This window comes from Plectropomus leopardus, chromosome 7 (genome assembly GCF_026936395.1).
Source record: "Plectropomus leopardus strain MGB_pleo_1.0 chromosome 7, ASM2693639v1, whole genome shotgun sequence".
In the NCBI taxonomy this organism is placed as follows: Eukaryota; Metazoa; Chordata; class Actinopteri; order Perciformes; family Serranidae; genus Plectropomus; species Plectropomus leopardus.
The window spans coordinates 19,720,917-19,738,770 of record NC_142182.1 but is presented as its reverse complement, the minus strand read 5'-3'; the positions used below and the strand labels follow the sequence as shown (position 1 = coordinate 19,738,770).

Here is a 17,854-nt window from a genome sequence, read left to right as displayed (position 1 = left end):
CACATATATACATAGGGGTATCGATCAAAAAATTTCAAACAAAGATTACAGATGTCCAGTGTTTTCTCAGCTTTGCTGTCTTTTTGTCCGTATAATGTTTGGATGTAATGTTCTTGTTCTGTTTTGAATTCTTCTATTTTGGGTTTCTTTCAAGTCCATTTACATTCATATTTTTTATTTCCCATAAAAAAATGAATAAATTCAATATATTATCAATATATTTGTGTATTGACAACATAAATCTAAATGATTATTTCTCATGGATTTTCTCTTGAATGTATATGACTAAACTTTGCAACAATTAGTAACGCAGAAGAAATATGTGTTCCATCACTAGAAAATGTCCACTCATCTATTCATAAATTCCCATTTTAATTCTGGATATTTTCTATTTGATTGTCACATTATACACAATTCACTTTCCTGATTAAACTATTCTCTTTTACATTTCTGGAAATGTATTTTCTGCCTTTATGAACTTTAGTTTCCCAGTCTCACTATCAGCAATTATGTTGCACATCTTATCCAGTTATATCAGCCTTCACTGAAACAAGGATGTAAGCTCTTTTCCTCCTTGAATTGTGTTTAAAAGTTAGATATTGTAAAGTGGAAGTGCAGTTAGTAAAAGTACAAATACAAAAGTAAGGGTCATTTTGTGATCACTATAACAATCTTTTTCTTACAGGGTACTTCCTCAAGTGAACATTGGTTTGTTTGTGCTTTCTAATCCATACAGTTGTACATTACATTTTTAGTGGAGACGTATAAAATCCGTGTCATGCAATTACAGGAACTAGCCTCAGCCAACAGATGGCGCCCAAATGTAAATTATGTACTGCTGAGAAAATCTTCGGCATTGTGAAGTCAGGTTTGTAACCAGCTATCAGTTAAAGGCAATAGCAGCAAAAAAACAGCCCAAACTTACATGTAAATATTTATTGCAGTCATTAGTACCATAGAGTTTCTGCGTCATATGTCATCTCATCTTTAGATAAAGAGGAGAACAAGCTGGCACGTCTGACAGCTAAACTGTTCTGAGAGGCACCGACACTGCCGACTGACTTCATACAAACTAAAACACAACAGAAAGGGCAGACATGTGGTTAAACATAAAAGAAAACATTTCACATTGCACAGGGACACATGTTAACTGTTCAGGCACTTCAGGAAATCAGTGGCAACTCTTTCTTTTTTAAAAAAAATATTTGATAAATTCCACAGTGAAAAACATGTTAAGTTGATCTCTCGACTTTGAAATGGCTCAAGACATTAAAACATGGTCAGTTCATCCACACGTGAGTCTGGATGGCTGAAGCATCACAGAGCTACTAGATTAACCCTTTGATACTGCAGCAAATTGGCTTGATTTCTTTCAAAAACATGAAAAGAGAGCGACAGCAACTTAACAAGAAATGGCCCCAAAAATTACAAGAAATTAGCAAAAAAAAAAAAAAATTACTAGAAAATTACCTGAAAATAAGCAAAACAGTCATTTTTTTTTAAAGGGACCCTGGAGACAGGTAAAGGTAAATAATAGTTTTTCTGTTAAGATGGTGATACAAAATGATGATTTCATGATTTCAAATATATAATAATAGATTTATAAATAGAATTTTCTGGACATTTTCCCTGTATTTGATAATATGTAACCCACCTCTATGCCCCACCCCAAAAAATTTTCAGATAATTTATTTTTCTCTCTTTACTATTTTATTTACAGTTTGCAGGACATTTCTTCCCAAGTTGCTCATCATGCTTTTCCTGAGTTTTAGAGAGAAATCACACCAATTATCTAAGCTTTCATAGGTTTAACACACAACACGCTTATGAATGTAGCACAAGAAAACTGATCGATCCAGGGTTAATTTGTCATATTTAATCACTCTTGAGTACCACAATTAGTGAGTAAAGTGACTATATTGATGTTAAAGTGAGTTTGACTTGTGAGGAGAAAACAGAGAAAACTCCCAATGATGATTTATATCTAATAATACCCATCAAACTGCTGTTAAACACTGTGAGTGGAGTGCTGTTTTCTCTTCAACATTTTCTTTTCGAAACTTCAAAGCAGAAAATCTGATTAATGCACAGAATATCTGGAATGATCTCTGGAATATCTGACAGGCCTGCATGCAGTATAACACTGTCCACAGGGAGATCCAGCCCTAAACATTTCTGCATCCACACTGAGAGAACACAGTGTACCCAGTGAACTCATTGTTCCACGTGTTCTATATGTTCCATATGAGACACGCAGACAGCACAGAAACTGACTCTCTTCTTCAGCGAGACTCTCACTGACTGTTACCCTCTCAACACAGAAGGCATATTTTAGTCTATTACTTAACTTTCCGTTTCTCCAGTAAGAGTTTCCTGTTGAATATAGTGTGTGTGGGCAACTACATTCACCTAATTTGAGAGCTGGTGCAGAAATTCACTACAGCGTGTTTGATGAAGCCAAAAAACAGCCAAAACATCATAATGTCAGATGGAAATGTTACACTCCAATGCTCAGTGCCTTCTAGTAATTCATGACAAGCTGCTTTTTTTGGAGCTGTATTGACATTTTTTATGGGGAATTTTACTTTAAATGCTCAATTCTCAATTCAAAATCTTTAGAGTCACACTCTATATGTTGCCTCTGGTGAGAGCTGCTTTGTGACTCCTTGTGAGAGTTTCGTTTTTTTCTGAAAACAGCTGGCTGCTGCGCGAGAAAAGGTTGCTGCAATCCAAACAACAGAATAAATGTTGGCATTGTGTGTTTTTTCAAACCATGGGTGCGTTATATTTGTATATTGCTATTATTATCGTCAGCATATCTACTGAAGTAACAGTTCTCCATAGTAGTCAGGGGAACTATCAATCAGATTAGATCAGAATCTATTCATCTCTGAGTAAGATGCTGATTTATTTTTCAGAGACAAAGAAAAGACTATTGGGTGGCTGAAACACAACTAATTTTGTTTTTTGTTGGTCTCAACAAGCTGCAGCTTTGCAGGCGTCTCACCAAGGTGACATATTCTGTGTCACTTTAAAATGTTATATATTATAGGTATGAAATATGCAAATGGAACAAATCTGTGGTTGGCAGAAACGCACAAAGCAATATTTTCTTCTGGTGACATGGCTTGAGGTTGTTTGCAAGCTAGAAGATTTTAATATTGGGCTGAAAGATGCAAAAACTGCATAAAGCACCAGGAACTGGATAATTCTCTCTGGGTTTGTCTCTGGGATTACCCTTTCCACATTACACATCATTTGAGCTATTGTTAATAAAATAACTATTAGTGTAGCTTCAAATTGAGAAACTGTGTAAAGAGTACACTAACATCGTACTAACAATGTCGTGTTGTACTAAAAAAGGCTTTATATACAGTTGTGTGCAACTGTGACACAGCTCAGGTTTATCAGGATGTATAAAGGGTAGATATTCAATCACAACAGAGTTCATGTTGAGGTGAAACTACTGGGCTTTGATGCTCATACATTTTTTACAGAAAGAAGATTATTAAAAATCTTACCAGAAAGCACTGTAGTGTCTAAGCATTAACTGCAAACAGTCGTGTTTTGGCTCTTTAATCCGGCCCTGAAGTCATAAATAAACATGATTTATCATTCTGCTGTTGACTCATGCTTTGATCCTTAATCACTGACTAAAATGCTCTACTCAAACACTAGTCATTAACTATATCCGTGTAATCAGTGAGCCAGTAAGATAATTATGCCAATAAAAAAAGAACAATTTATGAGAACAAACACAAAGAAATGGGGTGTTCCAAGAAGTAGATTTACAGATAGCCAGATTACATCAATATCTCATTGCAACTCCTAAATAACTGACAGCCGTGGTGTATAAACTTTCATGACTAAACTACGCTAAGTAAGCTGCTTTGCTGTAGGTAACTTTATTCTTGAGGAATTTCAATTGGCAGCACATAAGTTAATGTTTTAAATGTTCAAACTTTAAAATGCTAAGACCCAGATGTTCCTGAAGTGTAATGAAGTATAAGTTCAACCATTCACTTTCACCTAAAGTTCCAGCAGGAGAGGATTACCCTCAAGCAAATCACCAGAATAAATGTTGGCATAGCACATTTCTGCAAACCACAGATTTGTTACATTTGTTTTACATTATTATATAGCACAGCGATACTTAATTTATGGCCCGCGGATAAAATTTGGCCCACAATAGGATGCGGGGTAGCTCCCAGTGACTATTTTCTAATTCACAATAAAAATAAAGTGATTCACACTGATTTTTTTAAATTTTAGTATACATAAGGGATCAGACTGCATAAAATAGTACCAAATAGACTTTGTATATCAAAAAGAGTGCCAGTGGAGGATACCCCGCACCCTCTGACAGAGGTTCTAGCTAAACCCCTAATGTCCTAAAATTCTAGAAATGTTCTAAAATCCTAGAAATGTCCTAAAACTCTAAAATATGTATGGGGCTGCTGCGACTGACCCCTGGCCTCCTGTCATTTTGCAAGAGTGGCCCCCAAGTAAAACAATATGAGTATCCCTGCCCCAGAGTGTCATGCTACAAGAAAGCCAGATTATTCGACTGTGTGCAGTTACTCTGTAAGAGCTATGGGTGCACTGTATTATGCTAAATGTAAGCCAGTTTTCACAAGATCATTATCAACACAATACAAAGGCCTGGAAAGCAGATCAGATTCTCCAGATAAACTGCATATATATGTATCACATCAGCATGTCAATAGCTGTCGTGTCATTTTGCAAAAGTGCCCCCCAAGCAACAAGTTCAGTATTCCTGATATAGGGGATACACTGGAACTACCTCAACAACAACTGTGGTTAATGGGAAGTTAACCGGCACAAATTCACTTGGTTTTGGTTAGGACAGATCAGGTTTGGGTTTAAAATCCTCTGTGTTGGTGGCACAATCTCTGCTAAAAAAAAGCTGTGATGTCTCAGTAAAAACCAACCACTTCCATGGCACTTTCTCCAGTGGAAACAGAGCAACAGATCGCGAAATAACACCCATGGATGGTGGCTAAAAGCCAGTGAAAATGTAGAAATGACTGATTTTTTTATTTTTTATTTTTTTTAACAACCAGTTTTGTTGTTTGTTGGTCTTGAACAGTGGTCTGCAGCATGGCAGGCGTCTCACCCCGGTGTCATACCATTCACTTACCTCCACCTCTCAATGACGAGGTCTGACCATAAATATCACTTTAGCAATGTTGATATGATACATATGAAACGTACAAATCTGACATTTCTCTGTGATTTGCAGAAACCTAGAACATCAACATTTTCCTCTGGAAACTGGGCTGATTTCCCAACAGTGACATCAAAGGCACCTGAAACTAATTTGGGGGGAAAACGGAGGTATCTACAGTTAAAGCTTAGAAATAGTGTGTTTTTGTCAGGTGCAAGCATAGCTTTGCTGATTCAAAGTCACTACATCAAGCTATGAGCAGACCTTTGCGGTTTTCTGGCTAACAATGTAAGTGTGCTTCTTGGCTGCCCCACATGTAAATCCATAACATGACCAAGCATCCTGTCTCAGTGACACCACAGGCCTCAGGCTGGCCTCTCCTGCTCTGTGGGAGCGTCATCAGTGATCAACAGTCTCCTCTTGGGACAGACCAGGCCTTCAGGGAACACTGGCATGAGGCCCAGCTGCAAACAATGTGGATTTAAATGGGCTGAATTCACATTAGTTCTCTGGTACACACTGATTGATGGCGCAGCTCCGCAAAATAACAGAATTCTCCAGTATGGACAGATTTGCAGGGACACGGCACTGCTCAATATGCTCAGTCTGTCACCACCAGAGTGCTTGCACGGTGCAAAACCTGGACCCAGATTCACTTTGTGCAGGGGAGAACACACTTGTGCCAAAACAAGCCCACATGATTCACAAACTGTGCACACTGAGTGGAAAGCTACTTAAAGGGACAGTTAAAAAAACAAACAAACTCAGACCCCAAAACTTATCCATGTACCAGCAGTGCTATTTATCAGTCTAGATTGTTTTGGGGTGGGTTGCTGGGTGTTGGAGATATCGTACTTAGAGATGTCTGTCTTCTCTCCAATATAATGGAACTAGATGGCACTCAGCTTCTGGAAAAATTATATTTGATAACTTAACATCAATGTCGCTTTCCAGAAACCATGACCTGGTCACTCAAGATAATCCACAGAACTGGTTGTGAGCAGTTGTAGGAACTATTTTTTTGAAACCACACTTGCTAACTGTACTCTTACAAGCTTCTTGTCCAAGAGAAGATGTGTGCTTCCTCCTGCCCGGTGATGGGCGTAGTTCAGTAAAGAGAAAATAGTTCCAACATAAAACTGCTAACCAGGTCTGTGGATTATCTTGAGTAACCAGGTCATGATTTATGAAATCATACAAATCTGCCTGTCACGATAACTATTTTGGGTGGATGATATATTCTACCAGAAATAACTGCAGTAAACATTATTGTCAGGAAACAATATTGTCACTGATAAAGTGATAATACAAGAGCATAATAATGCAAGTGCAAACCTTTTAAATGCAATGAATTTTTAAAGGAATATTCAGCCATTGGATTCGAATGTGAAAAGAATATTAAAATATCCTCAATAAATAAAACATAAATAAATGTGTGTGGAGGAGCCTAGCCCTGCTGACGGTGAAAGTCCGACACAGAGATCAGACAAGAGGACAAAAGGATGACCAGAAATTACAGCATGTCTCAGCATATTTTTTTCAGTTCCTTTGGCTTATGAGCTGTGGAAAAACACTTAGTCTTAAAATGCTTGCTTCTATTTTTTTTATAATTCATTTCTTCTGCCTTTACCTGTTAAGTTACCACCTTGTGCTTTACAGATTAGGTATGACATTGCCTAATAGTTGGGAAAACCCTGCTGTTTATTCTGGCACCATGTTGCCTAATTTGTTATTGATATTCTTATGAAAACAAACATGCGTATGAACTCAAGGGCATTATAGTAAAATATATGGACATGACCTTGACAATCCTTGCTGACCTTAAAGGAGAATTCCACTGACATAAAGAGGGTCCTCACATAAAACTAGGCCGTCGATGCAGCAAAAAGTTCAAATACTTTTGAAATTGGTGCCACATGACCAGAGAAAAAAGAGAAAAGGGACACTTTTGCGCAAGAGATAGAAAACCTACAACTATCAGAATGCAGTGCACCGCGCCAGACCAATAAACGCTCCCGCTGGTGGTCCGTGTGAAACAATGACGACCGGCGATCTCGTATTACAGTTAAACAGTAAGCTAAGGGGGGGACATTTAGGCAGCAGGGGTTAGTTAGATGGAGGAAAGTTTACCACAGTTCATCTACCCACATTGTTTTGGTACAAAGCTGGTTGAAAATCAGCAAAGTAACCCATTAAATAATTCAATAATGTAATTATCGTGACAGGCCTATGTAACACAAACTCACCCAAACTGTAAAATCTTTCGAAGAGAGTTGTAACTACTGTGTTGTTCCCATTCAAGTTATACAATTGTTTCAGATTGCTTTAACCTCGGACATCATGCCAGTGTTCTCTCAGCTGATGAATCAGTCTGTTGTCGCACAAATTAAAGACTTACCCAGCCAATAAAGTCTATACAGCCTATAAAGAATATAGACTTCTGTCCAACAAAGTCTCTTGGTGTCTTTCTCATTCACTTACCAGAATACTGTCATTAACTTTTACCAGGACGCTCTGTTTTAGCTGGCAACCAGCTGAACTGATACGGTTCCCGCGGCACAAGAAGATCTATGTCGAGTCTTTTCTGTTCTTTTTCACTGTTAACTGTCCTGTACCCAAGCAATGACATGGCGCCTTTACACACTTCCTGGATACGTTTGACCTTGTTGTGTGGCAGCATGGTTCGCCAAGCCTGCGAGACATCAGCAGCATTTCGTGAGGTGATTTTGAATGCTTCCTTCCTGGAGCCTTTGCCTTTTCCATGAGTCACCCTGTAGATCCATTCCTCCAGCTGCGGGGTCATCTCCAGACCTACAAACTCATACATGGCACTTATTTCTGCAAGTGGGTTGCGTGCTACATCCTCATAGCGTACCATTTTGTAGCGGCCTTTTAGAAATGGAGGGGGCTTCACAATGGCCCTCTCGTTAATGCGCACGTGGCTACGGCAGATCTCCTGCATGACTTGATACTGCACCTCCGCAGCTGGTATGCTTCTCTGCTCCAGGACGACGGCGTTATCACTCATGAAGGCTTTGGCTGACTCCTCTCTAGACTTCACCACAGCCCGAGGGTCTCGGACCAGGTGGATGATGCGGAGATCGAGGCTTGGGTCCTGCAAGAGCGGGTAGAGGGATTCCAACTCGAAGAATCTCACTTCTTTAAGTACCACGTGACTGTAAGTACCACAGGCCTCCTCTACCGACTGAAGGCCTCTAGCATCACATGTCTGGATGCACCGAGTCTGGTTGCTGAACTGGTTGCGTGGTGTGAGAGAACAGGCGGGCGGTGAGCACAGTGCTCTACTGTGACTCCACATGAACAAGGAGGACACATTGTGGTGTTCTGGCAGGTAGGCCTCCATCACAGACAAATCACACTGAAATACGCTCCGTAATAGATCCCTCACAGCCATTCGGAGTGCTCGTGCTCCGGGCTTATGCAGTTTGGTCCACACGTGCCAAGCTGGCTCCATGAGGTAGAAGACAGAGGGGTGCTGACTGAACACCTGACCCACGAAGGACGATCCCGATCGCCACGATGACAGCAGCAGAACATGAACTTTACCGTTGGAGGGGGCAGAGCCGCATGGACTGAGCTGGACGTACCAGCCGCAGAACAGCACCACTGCTGCTCCCTGCAGGATCACCAGGAAAATCATGGTGCTGAGGTTCACTCTGCAGCGCGGCATGATGGCTGAAAATCACTGTCTGCCTCTGGCGCTCGATGTGGATCTTTCCCTTTTCGTCCTGAACTGAGAGAGAAAGAGAGAGAAAAGGATATGTAAAACAGAATACGCGTTTCCAAAAGGCACAAATTCCCCTGCAAATCACTCCTTAACTGTTAGCGTTGAAATAATACTGTAGATAATAGACGTGGGGAAAATAATCGATGCAGTACATTATCATATTTTTGTTTGGTAATATCTTATCATTACAGGGATGCAAATGTCCATTTTTTATCATAGAAATTATTAATATCACAAATACAGATTAAACTTTTGGTAGCTTACTGGAATAATATAATCAATTGATTTTTCAGTCCACTAGATTTATATTGCTGCAATAAAAATTACTGAAGTGAGCTGAACAGACTGAAAACTTATATAAAACAAATGCTGACAAAGCTTTCCTTTGGCGACATTATTAAATATGCATATCGCAACATGTTTAAAAATTCTAAAAACCCAACAAATTTATGGCTTGTCAAATTAGTTGAAAATTAAGTTCAACAAATCAATTCATCATTGCAGCTCTATTAAACACTTTTGTCTTCTGGTTAAAAATGATCCTTTAAACTCTGCAGCATGATGGTGAACTTTGCTCTCTCCCCTGCTCTCAAATGTACTTTTATCCTTTATGCAGTAAAGCATATGAAATCCATAATGCTGACGTGTAAGGGGCAGCTATAACATCTGCAGTTTATGATGTGTAATACTTCAGCTTTATCTCTTGGTGACTGACACGTGCAGGTGAGCAAGACAGAATAAATCAGATTAAAAGGAACAATAGGTACAAAGGCTCTGCTTCCACATGTGCAACACGTGCAACATGTGGAAGCAGAAAAGTGCATGTGGATGCAACTGTGTATGTGTCAAAGGAGGGACTCATGTTAATTCACGGGGGATGTCTTGATCAAGTTTTTGTTTTGCCCCTGAAGTGCGTTATTTAATACTGAGTATCTGCCGATAGCGATACCGATCCGATCCTTGTATTTACTGGGATAATACCGCTGCACAGTGCCACCAGTACTATGAAGTTATTCAAATCAATCCAGTGTACATGTCTAATAGCAATGCAATGCAATACAAGACAAAAAGTCTGCATCCAGATGGTTCCTTAAGAGTTTTAATCTGATGTTTCCAGACAAAACAAAACAACATAGTAAAATGAGTCTTAAGAAATTGTTCTTAAATCCACTTTGTGTGACATTGTAATAAATGTACAGAGCATTATAAATGAGTAATATAATAACAATTCCACTTCAAACTGGTGTTATAGCTGAACTTCAATATTCCCAGTCCCAACAAATAAAAATCAGTCACAATTCCACATATTACAGCATTGTATTAAAAATAGTTCACTAAAAATGAACAATTAAATTCCACTTAAAGAGTTCTCATAGCTTCAGCTGAACATGAAAATAGCATTGGAATAGCAGCATTACAATATAATCTGAATATCTGCCACAAATCATGCTCCCTTTGTTTACGTTTGCTGTGTGACAGCAAACTTTCTGGCAAAGCAATTGAAAAACAAACAGGTTATAAGTGTTTCTCCAAAAAGTTTCAGAGTGGAGATACTTCTGAGAGACCATTAAGCCTATCATGGGAGAATAAAACTCCCCAGTGAGACACAAACTCTTTTAGGGTGTGCCTAAAGTTGGGGATGCCCACCACTGTGATCTATCCCAGCCTCTAAATGAATTCATTCAGCAAGCAGGAAAAGAAACAAGAGAAAAAAGAAAAAACAAGCACAGTGTTTGGGACTGTCCTTCGAAGTTTCCAGTAGGAGATCAAGATCACTGCTGACTGAGGTGAACCATGCAAGCAGACCTTTATCTGTTGTGCTTATTGGACAAGCCCTGACACGAGCTCCTCAGCTTCAGACCCTCAGGATACAAAAGTAAACAACAGACATCCTGACGGGTCCATCCTCCTCTCCTCTTACTCCCCTCTCTCCCTGTCATTCAGCCTCAGGTCTCCTCAGTAGCAGCTATTGTCAAACCACAAATACAAACCATCCAGTTTTCATTCTAGTATTAAAACCCTTATTTGCTGCAGCGGGAAGCTAGTCATAAAGGTTTCGCCTTATCAGACCCTCTCGTCTCCAAACCAGTTAAACATTAGACACTTCATGGAAATACACCAAATGACAGTGTTCAATTCTTGTCAAACACTTTCAAGCACAAGATGATTTTATACAAGACTGAAAAACTCCACTTCCAATGAATTATGTCCAACAGCCCTTATTATGAACAATTATTGTCATATAGGGGCCAGGCAGTTTATAGACAAATAAATATTGTGATAGGAGACTTTATATAGTCTTAGATTTTGGAGATTATAATATTGTATGTGTTAGAGTAATATGATTTTTTTAGCTTAGCAGACTGTAATTTTCTGAACCTAGCTGTTCTATTATTTGTCTTTACAAACACGTTCTCATCCTAAATGATCACATATTGCCACTCTGCAGTGGAATTGCATGTCTACATATTTCCCTTTAGGTTTCCTTCTGCGTCTGATTACGCTGCATGTGGTTATGTTTAGGCATGTTTAGGCCTGGTGCAAAAAAAAAAACAGGTTGAAAGCGGATTTCAACAGTCACAACAAAAGCACAGGGGGTGAATCTTCATATAATTCACGATGAGTAACGCCACTGTAGCTTCGTCCATAATTTTTTGGATTTATGTAACATGTTGCACTGGCAAATTTGAGTATTTAGTGAATCATAAGGCCTGTTCTTTCTTTGGAGTGATTTTCTAACATCCTTGACGTGCCCAACAAAGCAGCCTCTTTAACCCAGTTACAGTCATTTAACTAGCATCTTACATCATAGCTGGGATTACATCACTCTCAAAATCAGGTCAAAACATACGTAAATGTATCTTGAGTTACTAATTCACTGACTTTCAAATCACTGATATTTCTATTTCCACAAAACAATAAAACAGAACTTGTGGCTGGATTTCTGGCCTGAAGCAGGACAGTTCACGTCATTTCGAATTGCAACACACTGCAGTTTCTCCTAAGTGGGTGCAGCTCTAATCTACAAGAAATAGTTCCAGGTAATGGACAGTTTCAAATGACTTTCTGTTTCCTTGAAATCTAGACCATGTTGGATTGTTCAACATTCTGCCCTGCAAGAGGAAGTCGATGTGATTTTACATTCAACTGCAGATAAACGTTGCAAGATGCAATGCTGAAGAACTAAGCTTCCCATCCTCAGACAGATTCGCTGTTACCTGACTTCTATCTGCACAAAACAGAAAGCATTTTCTCCTGTGGTCCCTTTGTTGTCCATTGTTACCAAGTATCACAGACATATGTACAAGCATGGGCATGATTGGAGTCACTAATGTGGAAAACTGCCCAGTGTGGCATGAATACGTGTCCTCTAGTTGACTCGTTTAAATTGCTAACATGCTTTAGAGTCGACAGAGAATTCAGATGCACCATGACAGGAATAGATTACGTGCTAATCCACCAAAAGGGTCTGAGAAGTTTTCTAAAAAGTTAAAACCATTAGAGTTTTCTGATGTCCATTAGAATGCACGATAATATCGGCACACCATCGGTATCAGCAGATATTGGCTTCAAAATGAAACATCAGAATCCTACAACAATCAGATTTTTGCCGACATCACAAACCGATATATTTTTTATATTGACAAAATGAACATGTACAAAACATCAAGCCTAATTTTAAGTATTATTCTTATTTTGCACAATGAATGGATGTTAGCCTACATACAATGAAAAGCATTGTATTTTATGACTGCATCTGCTGGTGAGCTATCACAATAAGAGTATAATATATGTTGTAATATGTATGTATAATATGATGTTAACTCCACTACAGAAGAGACTTGATAATTACTATACTAGGTGGGGAAAAAGTCGATATATCAATATCAGTATCACTTATTGGCCAAATGAGTTGTTATGTATTGGCATATTGGATATCAGCAAAAAAAATCCAACATCATGCACCCCTAGTGTCCATCACCTGAAATTCAATTTCCAGCAATTGTGACTGGCCCAATCAAACACAACTGTGGTCAAGAAATACATTTCTTGTTGCTCCAGATGGAGTCCATAATACTCATAAGCTTCAGAATATTACAGCAGGAGCTGCTCATAGTCTACTTTCCATCATTTTCAGAGCCCAGAGTGTTTGCCTGATGTACATTTGGTCATCTGCCCATGTTTGTGATGGTCTGCATTAGGGACGAAAAGCTTAGTTTTGGATGAATGAGCTCACGAATTTGTCTGGTTCCCAGGCAAGTGAACTGTAGCAGGGCAACAACAACTAAACCTTGAGGTAACATAGAGTGCTTTTTGAATGCAGAAAAATCTGATCATTTGTTCAGTGTAGCTTAAAGGGTAAGAACAGTGTGGACTGTGCGTATGGACCCGATTCACAAATGTCACGTGCTGTAACAGCCAGATTTGTGGCATACAGGGTGGTGCCCTCTTCTGTTATGTTGTGATATACTTGAGCTGAACGTTGAGCACACAGTAACATTTCACTACTCCAACTGACATCCAAAAGAGAGGACTCTTATCAGTAACAAGTTTGGTGCAGGTTATGTTTTCTGTGTTCTACTGCTCTTGTATAATAAGAGAATATAGTGCCGTGAAGATGTGGCATGCATGGTTGATGTATCCTGCTATCCTGGAGCTCCTGCTAACTAACCCATAGTACTCACTCTCTGCACCTTCACCTCCCACGTTACAGTGTGTAAACTAATACAAACTAGTGCTGTCAAAAAAACTGATTCATCGATACAGATTCTGAATAATTGAAAGGGTTTTAACACTCATTTTCCGCAGCACTGATATACTGGTACCAGCTACGCTTTCTCGCTGCGTTTGTTAAAGTTTACTGCAGTCATTCTGCTGTTCTCTGCTATTACCAAAAAATGAAAAGTTGTCATTTTCATGGTATTGCCATTTTAGATCTATCGTTTAATGTTTTAAACTTTATGCCCTCAATGTCGATTGATCCTGTGGTATCAAGAATAGTTTCCAATATCAATATTTTTCAAGGTATTGTTATCAAAGTTAGGAATTTCAGTGTTGTGATGACACAACCATGATGCACTATACAAACACCCAAGATAGTAATAACAACCAACCATGCCCACATGTATAGCTGCAGCCATGCGCCGTTTCAAAACGAACCCTAAACTAAAAATGAGGGACAATGTAGCAATAATTAACTTTATAATTCAGCATGAAAATGTGACTGAGGTTGGATTCAGGAACATCATTTTCTGTCTGTAAAAATAGACTTCATGTGTATTACAGGAAACATGTCTAAATCTTCCACAGGTGTAGTATTGATATTGAAGACAGCATCAGAAGCTGCAGTGCAGAAATCATTGTCCATTTAAAATTGTTAGAAAGAGGAGGAAAAAATACATTTTTATTACTCAGAGTGAAACACTTTGAAAGTACAAATGGTAACAAGGGTAAAGGTAGGGTAACAAAAACTAATCTTCAAGAAAGCATGCAGTATTACACCTGTACTGCCCCAGCTGCAAGCTTGTACTTATTTCTTAGAGTTACCAAGAATATAAAGCTGTTTGTTGGGCTCAGCTGTCTAAATGAAGGACCAATAACCCAAGAAGCTTCTCAGGGTTGTTTCGCATGTCATGCAGCTGCAAAAGTGTCAGAAGAAAGAACACTGTGTTTAAAGGATAAATAAACTACAGAGCCAGACAGTTTTCCTCAACAACAACCTCTAACAGCTGCCCACTTTGCCAACTCGGGCTGTCTTCGATTAATTGTGCCTAACACTTTGCAAACATTGCATAGTGATGTAGTTGGCAATAAAAAAGTAACTAGAAATTCAAGTATTGCTCCACTTAAATAAATTATATATGTTTGGTCTCAGTTAAATTAAAATTATTCATACATTCATATTGATGCAAAATAATGTTCTTAGCGCCATAGGAATGGACGTGAGTAATTCTGACCAAATAGTCAACCTAGTTTTGTTTCAACTTGTGTTGTGCCTGATGTTAATCAATAGCAGAAAAACAACCCCATAAATACTGTGACACTCCATTAAACCATTTTGCTTAGCCACATGGGCTATTCCTAATGGACACAGAGTGTACTCACATTACCCTTGTAACAGTGGCCTCCTTTCCTGGGTCTGTTACAAGTTAAAGGGTCACAGTCCCCATTTTCAAAATTCATATGTTATTGCTATTGTTAAGGACAATCCAACAATAAGGGATGCACAATATCAGATTTTTTTTCCCGATATCCAATATATAACAACTCATTTGGTAGATAAACCTACACTGTCATCAATACATCCACTTTTTCCACTTGTTCTTCTTCTAATCTTAGTGATCAGGTCTCTTCTGTGGTGGAGTTAACAACGTATTTCACATACTCTTATCGTGATGGTCCTCCAGCAGATGGAGACATAAAATACAATGCTTATCAGTGTATGTAATATTCATTCATTGTATACAATACGAAAAGTACCTTAACTTAGGATTGATATTTTGAAAATGCTGACTTTGTCAAACAACAAAAAAATTGTATATATCGATTTGTGATATAAATCAACATGTTGACTGGTTGACTATGTGCTGATACAAATGCCTACCAGCAATATTAGTAAACATGGACAACTATCCTCCAAAATCCAAAAACGAGAGTGTTAACTCAAATTTGTGATGTCAGAGGGTATAAAGTCAGTAACCTCTCTACAGACTATAAATTGGAAAAGACATTTTCTGTTTCAGAACTGAGGTCAAAAAATTAAAATAAAGCTCTTTTGGTATAAAAAAAAAAATACCAAAAAAGCAAACTTTATGTCAACAAAATCACAGTCCAATTCATTATCTTTATACCCTATGACGTCACAAGTGCTTAGACTTTTATTATATAAATAACTTCAGGAGAAAAAAAACAAAAACCAAAAACATTGTTACAGGTTACAGTAGTATTGCATATAAGATTTCTAAACAAGGCTAATTTTCGATTGAAGTCTTTGGTTAAGCTTTTCTGCATAAAAAGTGCGAAAATTCTAACATATCAGTACCTCTCTGGTTCCTGACTTTGAGAGAGAGTAGATCATGTTCACAAATATTAATTTAAGTTTTCCAGGTTTTGGAAAAAAAAAACATTGGAATTTTGAATCTAGACTGTGTTCCCTTTTAAGTCACTGAGCCTCAAACTGGGACACCCCAGTGCTACTTGGGGATGATACAGAAAGATCTCTGGTAAATGTGAAATGTTAATTTATATTATTAGAATGAATCACTTTCTTTTTCATGTACATTTAAATACAATATCCTTGCCGTGTGGACCTGGCAGGCTGCAGGTCTACAGGGATCATTGGGGTGTTATGGAGCCCCCATCTGTCCGTTTCATAATCTCTGAGTTTGGTTCAAGTATTTGAAAGTGTCTGTGTGTGTATTTATCCACCTACAAGCCCTTTCCGCGCGCGCCTAATTATAGGGGATAAAAAAAACGAAACTACTGGCGTTTTTTGTTTTGAAAAAGTGCACCCGCGAGCTTCCTCTTCCCACCGAAACAAGCCACACGATTCTCCAAGGTGAACAGAAAAAACGGTCCTGGGGGAGAAAAGATGGGAGGAGGTACTTTGTGTATTATTTACCTCACATTTAGCAGAAATATCTTACCTTTAGCTTTGTTTTCGGCCGTGCTGCCTGGCGACGGAGCCGGTGCGCAGTGTTCTCTGTCCCAGCACCCCGCAGTCCTGCTGTCCCCTCCTCTCCTCCCCTCCCCTCTGTCCTCGGCCAGCAGCTGCTTGGCTACCTACACTGTCCGGTGGGGTACAAGGCTGTATGTTGAGACGTGGCCAGCGGCTCTGCTGGTCTAACTGGCAGTGGGCTGGGCTGGGGGGCTGGTGTTCACAGATAGAGGAGGGTGGTGGGCAGTGGAGCAGGCGGGACCTGAGCCAGTCCCCGTCACTGCTGCAGGAGCACTGTGCTGCAAGATAACCTCTGACTGCAAGATCTGCAAAATCATGACCAAGTTTACAACAGATCAAATATTAACCAAACTTTCCTTAACATATAATACAATGATACATTATTCATTTCTAAATCTAAGAGTAAAGTTAGGCCATGTTAATGAATGAAAATGTGGTTAAAAGCAGGGCCGCCCATAAGTGGGTATAAAGGGGAAAGCCCCTATAGCTTACTACTGCCCCACTAGTTATGACATGACAATATAGTTGCACAAGGAGAAGAGGAAAAATAAAAGTCACAGAAGCAGGGGCCAAAAAAATCAGAATATTATAAATCAGGCATACATTTGAAAAGTATCTAAAATTCTCAAAGCTCAGTAAATTGTATTTCTCCAGTATGCTGCAGTGATTATATTATCTATAGTAGGCAATTTATTGTTGCTCTATACCCTTTTCCACCATCATTAGCACCTGCATGTGTTTTTTTAAACATGAGCATGCCTTTCTGGGTGTGGTTGCTTTGTCAGTGTATTACGTTTGACATCGCGCAAAGGCCAACAAAACCAGAGAAATCTGCATGGATGGAGGGCTGTACTGTTACTACTCTCTATGTATCTCCTACTTATTCAGTGTCTCTTTCAAACTCAACTTTTTAGTGCTTCTTTGTTCGAGATGGACAGTATTTAGTGGTGGCGCGTCATTGCATCTCACTGGTTAAGGATCTGAAATGTTGTGTTTTCATTCAATGCCAATCCACACTGGAATGTCCCATTACATTAAAAAGTCAGATTTTAGTGGGTGTTGGCGTTTTTTTCTTTTTTCTTTTTTTGGGCAGTGGGAAAGACGTTTTGGTATGTAGTCTTTAACCATTGCAAGGGGAAAAAAACACACAGATGGCCAGAAACATCCACTTATCTAAAATATTAGTGTTGGGACTAACTTGTTACATGGAACTAGTTAGGCTGTGTGTCATTGAAATACA

The 17,854-nt window shown here is 38.9% G+C and overlaps 1 protein-coding gene across 1 annotated transcript; it reads right to left on the bottom strand.

Moving 5' to 3' along the window:
• Nucleotides 1–921: 921 nt before the first annotated feature.
• Nucleotides 922–16,718, bottom strand: chst6 (carbohydrate sulfotransferase 6). The gene is made up of 2 exons (XM_042495441.2): nucleotides 16,583–16,718; nucleotides 922–8,942 (listed from the first exon to the last, which is right to left on the bottom strand). The coding sequence occupies exon 2, from the start codon at nucleotides 8,877–8,879 to the stop codon at nucleotides 7,683–7,685; it is 1,197 nt and encodes a 398-aa protein (XP_042351375.1). The 5' UTR covers nucleotides 8,880–8,942; nucleotides 16,583–16,718; the 3' UTR covers nucleotides 922–7,682.
• Nucleotides 16,719–17,854: the final 1,136 nt, after the last annotated feature.

Coding starts and splice junctions, on each gene's coding strand:
- chst6 (XM_042495441.2), bottom strand. CDS start 8,879: ATGCCGCGCTGCAGAGTGAACCTCAGCACCATGATTTTCCTGGTGATC.